Raw genomic sequence first — 12,071 nt, forward strand, 5'->3', positions numbered from 1 at the left:
ATATAATTATAATCTCAGCTGAAGATTTTGAAGGCGAACCTAATATAAATATCTCTTCTAGTTTTGTTAGAAATCCTGCTTTGTCAACACACGCCACTATTGATTCATGCAATGAGCTCCAAAATTTCTTTGACATTTGCTCTCACTCACCGCTTACGACCTTGTCCTGTTAAATTATTTTTCGAGTTTGAGACCTCGGACTTTCGACCATCTTAGTTAGACTTTGATTCCAACTTGAATTGCCTTTTCTTCACCGACGTCATGCTTGGATTTTTCAATGGCGATTAAGAGACCAAAGTTGAATTCATTTAAAGAGCCGTGCAGTCACGGCAGTGTACATCTCCCCCTGGCCACAAGAAATGGAAAAGGTTAAGATTTGTTTTTTTGACTGAGTCAAGATTTGGACTTCTTGCAATTATACATAGGGTGTTTCATAGATTGGTGGGACATTGGAGCAAAGAAAGGAAGAACGCAACAATCACTTGCTTTTGGTTCCTTTGTTTGGCCGCACGTACGAGCAAGTAACACGGTGATTTGTGCTGAGAGTTCTAAATCCAGGCTAAGTTGTTTTTGTAAACACTGCACATTTGGGTGTATATTCTCGGGCTGTGAAACACTTGGGTGCGGGAACGGTTGTAAGAGTAATTCTTCGTTTAATTAGTGGATTATTGGCGGCCGGCTTTCCCTGTGGAGTAGGTTAATTAGAAAAATTTGAATCACGTAAATCTCTCGTGTTCGTTAGCATTCCTCACTTTGCTTCTTTGTTGATTTCTCTCGCTCTTGATTTAATAAGAAAGATCCAGTCAGCTTCCGCGATATATTACAACATGTCTCTTTCTTGCCCTCGGTTAAAAATTCAAACCCATCTTATCTATTCACGGTTCTCTCTTAAACTAAGTACAGCTGCATAAATTCCCGTCAAAACCATATCTCCTTCTAGAGTTAATCCCTGTCTCTCTTTCATACTCTATAACCATGGCTCTACTTGGCTTCTTGAGGCGATTTTTGCCGCCATTTTCGGGCTTCGTCTTTGCTTGCCTCCTCGCCATAGCACTCCAAATAATCGTCTTTTCGCCGATATCTCCCGACGTGCTCCATTTACCAGAACCATCGTCCCTTGCTTCTCTTCCCACGAACACCCACTTGCAGGTACTTAGAAAAGCTCCATCACACGAGTTTCTAACTGTCATTTCTTCGATTTCTCGGTTCTTCATTAATTTAAAAGCTGTTTGGTTCGTGCAGGGTGTGCGTAAACTCGGAGAGGGTATAGTGAAAGGTCCGGAAGACGCATGCGTAGACGAAAATGGCGTGCTCTACACTGCGACTAGAGATGGTTGGATCAAGAGGTTGCACAGAGATGGGTCCTGGGAAAACTGGACCATGTTGAACAGTCAGACACTCGTGGGGATTACAGCAACCAGGAGAGGTGGTATCATTGTGTGTGATGCTGAAAAGGTATGCATGATAAGATATAAGAGAAGATGATCTTGGTTTATGAAGAAACCAATTGTGAAGTGCTTATTTGTAAGCTCTCGATGATGTGATTTGGCCAGGGTTTGATCTGGGTTGATGCAGATGGTCATGCGAACGTCCTCTTATCACATTTTAATGGATCTCAATTAAGGTAATGCTTTTTTTTTTTTAATCATTTTGTTTACCAGTAGTTTTTTCTTTTCCCTTTTTGTTTTATATTAATGGGGTGTTCAGAGTTCTTTGACTACCGAATAATCCCCATTGGATGTGGTAGTCGTCCTGTCCCACAAACACCATTTAATTACCGGAAACACACGGATATGTTTTTCTGGGGTGACCCTAAGAGAATTCGCAAGCGTAGTATTACCAATAGGTTGGTGCTTATCTAACTTTCAAGTTTAAGGGGCAAAATTATAGAACATGAAAAATAATCATGTTCCACGACGAGTATGGATATTATAGAAGAAAATGCAATTATTTAGACTAATGTTTTTTTTTTTGGTTGGAATATGTAGACTAGATTGAAAGGTATATTGTTCCATTGAAATGGGTCAATCAAATTGAAAAAGAAAAAGAAAACACGTAGAATTCCATATTCTTTTAGAGAAAGATTTGGAGAGTAATTTTTTCAAAAGTATTGGTATCATGATCTAAATTTTGGAGGAGGGGATAAATTTGCGCATTAAACGTATCTCTTTATAAAATAGTTGACAATCAGCAATCAATTGAGAATACTTGGATTACGTAATGTTACAAAATATATTCTGATTTCACCAAATTGACGCATGGGGCCGTGCGCGCATAGACACTCCAAACAACTAAGGTTCCGTTTGCTTAGCAGAAAAAAGAACGATGTGGAAAACATTTTATGAAAAATAATTATTTGTATTATTTGAAATAATTAGTTAATGAAATATATTTTCATTATCGGTAATAATTTATTTTTAAATTCGTCAATTCATTTTCATAAGTTATATAAGTGATCATTTTTTGAAAATATTTTTTAAATTATTTATTTTTCTCGAAATAAACCGAGTCCAAAACTGTAATTTTTTTATGTCTTCTCCCTACCTCTTTGCCCCCTTGACCCGCTTAGCCTTGCTCTCTGTCTGTCTGTCTGTCTGTCTCTCTGTCTCTCTCTGTAATTGCCGCATTTCAGGTCAATGGCCTAGGTCATAGGAAGACAACTTGCAAGAATTGCGATCGAGGTAAAACGTGACAGCTTAAGAATAACCCACGCGTAAGCCTTTATGCGACTCAGTCAAAAGAAGACAACTTGCAAGAATGGCAGCTTTTTCATTGCCATGGTGTGCCATGTTTGGCTAATGCTTTAGGGAATCTTTCTTTCTTTTTCCTCTCTTGTGATCGACAACAACGTGTGATGGGTCTTTGTTCAATAGTGTCCAGACAACAACACGAATGTTGCAGTCATGTTGATTGTCCTTTTGTCGATCGATTCGCGTTGGTTCTGAGATTTTTTCTCGACCTCTTCCTCACAAAGGGAAGTGGACAAGAGACCATGGTGCATATGGAGAAAGGCACCAGTTTGCACATCATTGACCTCTTGTGAGATTACATTCTCTTGTTCTTTAAAGATATCAAGAAAGTTTAATAGATCATAAGGAATTGTTATTAGAATTGGAGGCACGTGGAGGACTCGGGCCGATGAGATCGCTAGCCTCGTGAATAGGTCTACCTAATAAGAGCATAGATAGTGGAGTAGTTTAATTATCTTAAATCATAAAAGCTGACGAAAGCATAGAGAGCAATCTATTTACAAAATCATGTTATTTTTTTTTACAATGATTGCTACATATAGATTTGCGAACGACGTCATCGAAGCATCGGATGGAAGTCTGTATTTCAGCGTAAGTAGCACCAAGTTCGACATCCCCAATCTGTTCTTGGACATCCTTGAGGCGAAACCTCATGGTCAGCTTCTCAAATTCGACCCTTCATCATTGCAATCTTCGATTGTTGTTGACAAGTTGGGCCTTGCAAATGGTGTTGCTCTCTCTAGGGACGAAGATTTTCTCATCGTTTGTGAAACTTGGAAGTGAGTACACCTACTAATGCCCAATTTATAGAACTTATATATTGTCATTTTTCTTGAAAATATAGATTTTGATGCAATTTCAGGGGAAAAAAAGGAAAACAATGTGATCCAATTTGTTTATGCGCATATGTATGTTTCGCAGATTTAGATGTTTGAAGCATTGGCTGAAGGGAGATGTAGAAGGAAAAACGGAAATTTTCGTCGACAATCTTCCTGGCGGACCTGACAACATCAATCTTGCCCTGGATGGATCTTTTTGGATTGCCCTAGTGCAGGTATATGCGCTAAATTTTCGCACTTAATAACTAAATATCTAAACCCAACATGACTAGTGCTCCGAATCAGACACAACCATTGAATGCCCCTGATTTTGGGCAAAATTACAGACATGCAATTGTAACAAGTTCGGCTCCTATTGGACTCGTTTTTCTGATGATCTTTCACTGCTCTTTGTAAATTGGTGCAGTTGACATCTGAACGGTGGGAGTTTGTGCACGCCTCCAAGGCAGCCAAGCACTTCATAGCAACATTCCCAAGTATTATCAAGAAAGTGAAAGGAGCGCACACAAAAGCAAGTGTTGTGAATGTAGGAGCTGATGGCAAAATAATCAAGAAGCTTGATGATCCTGATGCGAAAGTCATTTCCTTTGTTACCTCAGCATTTGAGTTTGAGGATCATCTTTAATTGGGAAGTCTCAACTCCAACTTCATTGGAAAATTGCCACTTACCTGATGATGTTGTCTAACGTAACGTTCACTTCAATTTGTATTTCATGTAATTCCAGTTCACCAATCTCAGTAGAAGGTAGTATTTCGCATGGGAGGCAGTTGAGCTTACACATATTATAGCACCATTTGCTTCACCGGTCCTGACTTGCGAAACTTCGATGCTTCAAAGAGGTGGATTCTGTGACAATTTCTTAGAAATTGTTGAGTAGACCAAATTTACCGGATGGTCGAGCATTTAGCAAACTGTTATTTGAAAAGAATGAAAGACCTGAGGCGTGACTGTAAAACTATAAACAGAACCATAGACAAAATGAAGTTTGCTTACATAATTACACTTTTTGCGATCAAAATGAGATCTTGTAAGCAGGAGATGTACGGAAGAAATCAATGAATGAAACTGCCAATGCTAGTTAATTTCTAAGCTAAAGGAGGCAATTGAGATGAGCAAAATTGTGGAACAGAGACCCTACCGCAACCGCAACCTCATCCTTTTTTCCATATTCTTCTCGACTGTCTTCGGCAATTTATCAACCGCTCTATCCCTTGCCTTTCTGCCTTTCATAAACTCAGAGAAGGAAGGATTAGTGGCAACCTTGCAGCTGCAGTAGAACTTTGCACTGAGGAAACACAAGGAGGATTCTCCAAGCTGATGCTACTAGGAACTTCTTCATTTATGGCCTCCGTTATTATTTGATTCAGTGAAGATGAAGCTGAACCTGAAGATTCTTGTTTAGGTGGCATATTCTCCGAACGCGAGTCATCACTGACTCTCAGCCGATTTGTCACATCCGTAGAATTGGTTGTTGAGAGCTACCTTACTGTGTTTGCCACTTGGGAAAGATAGAACAACTTCCTGCTCTTTCCATATTTTTTGCAGCACTCGTTCTCAAGGTTTGGCATCAGCAGAAAGAAGAACAACATCACTCACGTGTCAGTATTACTACAGACTACGGCTAAATCCCCTTGAACATAAAAAGAAGGATACTGTTGATACCAAAATAAGAATCGGCATAAGTGCCGAATCGGCTTTAATGCCGAATATGGCGTATAATGGAAATCAACCATCTGCCGAAACACGTCTAGATCAAATTCGGAAACATGTGGAGAAGCAAGTGTAAATGGTATCGTGTCCCGAATTCGGTAGTTGATAAAAATATGTATACTTACCGAAATATAGAGAATTATAGTTTGGGACATTGGAATATTTATACCTCAGGACAACGACACTTTCCCGAAATTCGGGAGGTTCACACTTCGGGAATACACTGAAGAATCACAGTCCAATCATGTAAATCACGACAGCAGGAAGTTACGAGCAGAAGTGGGGATAGTGAGCATGAGCATATTATGGGAAGTTACTTGTCCAGATTTGAAATCATCTTAGCGGTTGAGATCAAGTTTTGGCGGACAATAAAACTGGAAAAAACGTGGTTAGAAAAGCAGTTATTGGAAGCGCCAAAATATTCAAAGTTTGAAAACATGGAAGTAACCTACGAGCAGTTGCAGGATAGGGGGGAGATACAAATACTCAGAGGAAACAAAGAAGAAAGAGGACGAACAATACTGCAAAAACACTCAAGCTTATCTGTACTTTAGTTTCCTATGCATCTTTACTTCCTGTATTTACAGCTTCCTGTAGCTCTAGTTAACTTTCGAGTCATCTACAGCTTTCGTAGGAGTATTGTAACGTAGCTTGAAACTCTGTTTAGCCTAGATCCATTTTCAATCCATCAAATTTCTATCCATTCCATACAATCCTGTGTTACACTTTACGTTTCACCACAACTCTCCTAGTAGTCAAACCACAGAACCTACCTTAATAAAAAAATCGAAGATCGAAATTTCGGTGAAGGATATTCCTCGTCGTAAAACGAGTGAACATCTTTTTGGCACGCCCGGTGGGACATGCGTGGTAAGATTTGAAGAAATGGTGAGAACCAGGCAATCTGAAGGAATATCGGTAGGTAACGTCAACAATCCAGTTGAAGGAGCACGTTCTGAGCATTCTGCGGCTAATCAAGTAGACGAAAATGTCGATATTCCTCGGCAATTAACTGAAGAACAAGCCCGCGCGTTGACACCAGATAATACCTTGGTAGCCACGATGAAAAGGATGTTTGAGGAACAGCAGAACGACCTTACCAATCATATAGTGCGACATGTGACTGATGTGATAAAGCCTATGGTGATCAATGCTATAAATGAGGTAATATCGCGTCCCGGTTCATCTTCTCAAGTTCCACCATTTTATGCAAATCCTCTTGGAACAACATCGTTCCCACCAACATCGAGACCTCCTCATATGGGGTATAACGGTAATGGGGGATCAAATTCTCAACCTCCTGTCAGGATTATACCAAGGCCAGAGAATCCTACCCCTATAAACCTGGTGAATGGTGTGAGTGCTTATAGTTTCCCTCAAAATGTCCCGAATGATGTTAATTTGGTTAATCCCATGGTCACAAATGCACCACCAGTGATGAATGTACCTCCACCAGTAAATATGCCTAATGTTGATCATATCAGGCCACCTGCGCCTCAACCATATCATCATGTGATAGAAAACCCTCTTTATAGGCCACCACCACCTGTTAATTTTAACATGGAGCAGCAATGGGTGAATCGACCTCAACAGTTTGATCCTAGGAGTCAAGATCCTTGGTTAGGCCAGCAGAATTTAAGACCATGGAACCCAGATAGAGTTGCAGAACTGGTAATGCAATAATTGGGAGCAGAGAGAGGATTGCCAAGGCCAGTATATAGGAAGCTACATCCCGATTGGGTTGATAACATACCATATCCAAGAGGTTTCAAAATGCCAGACTTTGCTGTATTTACTGGAGAGGAAGATCAGTCAACTGTAGAACATGTGGGTCGATTCCTGGCACAATGTGGAGAAGCTGGAACTAATGAATATCTAAGGTTAAGGTTGTTCCCATTGTCTTTCTCAAGAACAGCGTTTACTTGATATACAAATTTGCCTGCGAATTCTATTCAAACATGGGCCGAGATGGAAAGGCAATTTCATTCTCAGTTTTACCGAACAGTACTAGAGGTAACGGTAGCCGATTTGGCTAGGATATATCAGTATAACACCGAGACGGTAGATCAGTTTATTGCCCGTTTCAAGAAATCCAGAAACCGATGTTTAACATCACTCACTGAGAAGGAATTCACAGATTTGGCTTTTAACGGTTTGAGGTTTAACCTTAAGGAAAGATTTGAAGGACAAGCCTTTGACGATCTCTTTCAGTTGAACGTTCGGGTTTCTAAGTATGAACACTTGTTGAAGGAGAAAGATAAGAAGCCGAATAAGGACAATCGGCAGGCAGTTGCATTTGCTGAAAGTACCGAACATGGTGGGATAGTTGAGGAGGAGAATGAGATAGCCGTAGCAACTATGGTACTTGAAAAATCATATGTGTGCCCAAAACTTAAACCGGCCAGGGTAAGGGATGTATCCAAGTTCAAGGCTAAGGAGACCAACAATTATTCCTTTGATATTTATAAGTTAGATGAGATATTTGACCTGTTATTGAAAGATGGAATGATCAAATTATCTAAAGGACAAGTAATCCCATCAAAGGAGGAAATAGCAGATAAGAGATATTGCAAATGGCATCACTCTACAACTCATGATACGGTAAATTGCATTGTGTTTAGAAAAATAATCCAGGAGGCAATTCGCCAAGGCAAGATTAAATTTGCCGAAGACAAAGGCAAGGCCCTAATGGAAGTAGACGCAGACCCTTTCCCGAACATGATCAACATGGTTAATATACGAGAGGCAACAGACGAGGACAACAAACAACTTTGCACTCGCTGTCACCAGGAATTGACTCGGCAAGATCGGGAGTTTCCCAGGTTCCAATTCATGAGGGGAACGAGAGGGAGATACCGATTGGGATCATTTGTTCGCAGGATAAGCGGACCACGAGTAAGATCTGAGATTGTAGCTACTGAAAATTCTTCAGTACAAACAAGAGAGGAGGCAATTTACCCAAGGCAGACGGCACAGGTGCTAGAAAGAAAAGATGTTGGTCATAAGCATGAGAGGAAGGAATATCACCCTGATTCATCTCGATTTGCCCCGCCAATTCGAGAGCTGGATACGCAAGTTCATGAAGAAAACGAAACATTACCAAAGTCTGCAAAGAAAAAGAGTTTATAGCAGCGATATAAAGAAGGTGATCCCAAGGTTGGATTGCTTGGAGAACCTAGTGGGAAGTTTGACTATGTGGTCTATTATGGAAATACAGACGATTATCCACCTCCATCATTGCCAGTTGAGCCAACTGGTTGGGGAGATGAGTTCGATGATCCGCCACCATTAATATCTCAGGAAATCCACAGAAGAAAAACAGTTAAGGTACCGTATGACCCTCCCGAGGGGAAATGGTCAACAGTTAAAGCGCCGGGACAAGCGTCTTATAGAACCATCAAGAGGCGTTTCCAGCGAATGAGAAATAGACAAAAGAATTTTGAGAGTGGCCAAGCTAGAGGTATAGCAAGGCAAGGTTTACCTTTCACATCTGTCAGTAAGAAAGGTAATTGGGTTTGGAGAAGAAATCCCGATGAAAAAGATCAGAGTAAATCAGAACCAGGTGATTCGGGAAGTGACTCTCACATCCAAATGAAAAGGGAGAAAGAAGCTGCTCAAGTTCAACAAATAATTAATTTTGGGCAGATTATTGTAGCTCTCAACCCAAAGCAACAAGGGAAGATGGAACAAAAGGACTTGGATCCTAAGTTGTCACAAAAAGATGGCAGAAGTTACCGAACTGGCTACTCCAAGATATCGAAGAGATATGGTTCTCCAATATGGATAAACATGGTCCATGTTAGACTTCCAGCGAAGTATGGAACTAGTTTGATAGTAGAAGAAGACATCGAACATATTTCAGAAAAAGAGACAGCCATGGCAGAATTTCAGTTTCCCGACAAAGAAGCTATCAAGTTTGAGAGGGTACCATCTGAAAAAGCAAAGCATTTAAGATCCTTGATTGTTTCAGGAAGGGTCAATGGTAGGTCTGTCGGTAAAATCTTTGTAGATGCCGGAGCTACTTTGAATCTCATATCTTACAAATACTTCAAGAAATTAGGGAAATATGACAATGACATCATCCCATCCAATGTTCAGTTATCTGATTTTCTTGGGGAAGTTACCGAAGTCAAGGGGGCAATAGTGATTGATTTAACTATAGGGTCCAAGTCGTCTAAAACGACTTTCTTTGTAGTGGAATATGATGATTCATATAATCTGTTGTTTGGAAGAGATTGGATACACTCTAATCAGTGTGTACCATCAACTTTGCATCAAATATTGGCATTTTGGAATGGCGAGAAAGTGGAATATGTTGAAGCAGATTCGGGATATGCTTCAATCGGATGGACTGACGTTTGTCAAGAACATCGGCATTGTTCACATGCGGGTTATGCTGTTGAATTACCAAAGACAGATCCATAGTCCCTTGCTTATTGCCACTTCGGGGATATGAAAGCTGAATGGATCCCCAAGTCAAGCTTGGCATTAGAAGAATTACACATTTTTTTTTTTATGGAAAACGAGTTTGTATTGCAAGAAGTTTGTGAAATGTACTTCACACATTTGGCGGAAATGGCAAAACAAAATGTTGAAGCCTCAGATTGTATAGATGATTGGGAAGAGTTGTTAGTTAAAGAAGACAGAACAATGGAGGCTCAAGATCCATTATTAGAGGTTGATATAGGATAACCTGGTTGTTTCCGCCCAGTGTATGTAAGTACGTTTTTGTAAGGGGGCATGAAAGACAAGTTGATTAACCTGATCAAAGAATACAGAGATTGCTTTGCATAGGACTATCATGAAATGCCTGGTTTGTCGAGAGATGTTGTAGAACATCGCCTTCCAATCAAGAGGGGATTTCATCCGCATAAGCAGTTAGCAAGAAGATTTGCTCCTGATGTAGTCGGTAAAGTCAAAGAGGAAATAGAAAGGCTACTGAAGGCCAAATTTATTGAAACAGCCAGGTACGTAGAGTGGATTTCAAATATTGTCCCTGTGAAAAAGAAGAATGGAAAGCTGAGAGTTTGTATTGATTTTCGGGATCTAAATAATGCCACTCCAAAAGATGAATATCAAATGCCCATGGCAGATATGTTAGTAGACTCAGCGTCGGGAAATGAGATATTATCCTTGATGGATGGTCATTCGGGTTATAACCGGATTTTTATTGCTAAAGAAGATGTCCCGAAGACAGCATTTAGATGTCCTGGTGCTATCGGGATTTTTCAGTGGGTAGTTATGCCTTTCGGATTGAAGAATGCAGGAGCCACATACCAACGGGCAATGAATTTTATTTTTCATGACATGATCGGTAAATTCTTGGAAGTCTATATTGATGATGTGGTGGTGAAATCAGCCCAAGAAGATCATTTATATCATCTCGAGCAGGCATTTATTAGGATGAGGAAGTATAAATTGAAGATGAACCCAACCAAGTGCGCCTTTGGAGTACGAGCAGGAAATTTCTTAGGATTCTTAGTCAATCAGAGGGGAATTGAAATTGACAATAACAAAGCGAGGGCTATCATGGAGCTTTCTCATCCTACGTCAAAGAAACAATTGCAGATGGTAATTGGAAAAATAAACTTTCTTAGAAGATTCATTGCCAATTTGTCTGATAAAATGGAGCCGATGACACAGCTTCTGCGTCTTAAAAATCAGGATGAATTTATATGGGGAGAAAAACAACAAAAGGCATTTGACTTGATCAAAGCCTACCTAATGAATCCTCCTGTATTAATGTTGCCGAAAGCAGGCAAACCACTGAAATTGTACTTATCGGCAACCGATATAACTATCGGGAGTATGTTGGCACAAGAGAATGAGAATGGAAAAGAACAAGCGGTATATTATTTGAGCAGGGTATTAACTGATGTTGAAAAAAGATATACCGCAATTGAAAAATTAAGTCTATCTTTATACTTTGCTTGTATGAAGTTAAGACATTATCTGTTGCCAACTATAGTGCATGTGATCGGTAAAACTGATATAATAAAATACATGCTATCCCGACCTGTTATAAAAGGGCGTATAGCCAAATGGGCATTTATCTTGTCTGAGTTTGATTTGATATATGTGCCAATCAAAGCAGTAAAAGGTCAAGCCATTATTGACTTTCTTACTGAATACCCATGTTTACAAATGGAAGAAAATTAGCAAAGCCTCAGTCAAGTGCTACCATGGACTATGTATTTTGATGGATCGCGTGCTAAGAATATGGCCGGAGCTGGATTGATAATAATCTCTCCCGATGGGGAATTTACAAGGTGCGTTTGTAAGTTAGATTTTGAATGTTCAAATAATCAGGCTGAATATGAAGCACTAATTGTTGGTTTGGGAATATTGATTGAGCTGAAAGTACAGTTTATCAAAGTATTTGGTGATTCACAATTAGTGGTGAAACAATTAAAGGGAGAATACCAATGCTCAAATGAAAATTTGATTGGTTATTACTATCTGGCCAAGAGGCAGTTAGAACAATTCAGAGAATACGACATAGTTCATGTGAAAAGAGACACGAATTTCGAGGCTAACAAGTTAGCTCAAATAGCTTTTGGATACCGAATATCAAAAGAAGTGGCAGACATCGTGACTACTATAACGCTGTCGGTACCTTCTATTGAACGTAGAAAGATACCGATAGCAGTTAGTAAAGTAATTTGAGAAGAGGATTGGAGACAAACCATCATCGAATATTTGAAGAATCCAGATTCAAGAGATCGAAAGCTGAGGATGCAAGCCCAGAAATATGTTATATTAGGAGAAGAA

The 12,071-nt window shown here is 39.8% G+C and overlaps 2 protein-coding genes across 2 annotated transcripts in view; one reads left to right on the forward strand and one right to left on the reverse strand.

The window, feature by feature from the left end:
• LOC115688169 (uncharacterized) overlaps window positions 1-12,071 on the reverse strand; it is a 64,078-nt gene that overhangs the window by 4,089 nt on the left and 47,918 nt on the right. The gene's annotated exons all lie outside the window — the stretch shown is intronic.
• Window positions 450-4,494, forward strand: LOC115688173 (protein STRICTOSIDINE SYNTHASE-LIKE 4-like). The gene is made up of 6 exons (XM_030613941.2): window positions 450-1,149; window positions 1,243-1,455; window positions 1,554-1,624; window positions 3,293-3,529; window positions 3,672-3,804; window positions 3,996-4,494. The coding sequence occupies exons 1-6, from the start codon at window positions 976-978 to the stop codon at window positions 4,212-4,214; spliced, it is 1,047 nt and encodes a 348-aa protein (XP_030469801.1). The 5' UTR covers window positions 450-975; the 3' UTR covers window positions 4,215-4,494.

Source organism: Syzygium oleosum, unplaced genomic scaffold (genome assembly GCF_021117445.2).
Source record: "Syzygium oleosum isolate NSW1041296 unplaced genomic scaffold, Sole_v2.1 Sole_v2.04, whole genome shotgun sequence".
In the NCBI taxonomy this organism is placed as follows: domain Eukaryota; kingdom Viridiplantae; phylum Streptophyta; class Magnoliopsida; order Myrtales; family Myrtaceae; genus Syzygium; species Syzygium oleosum.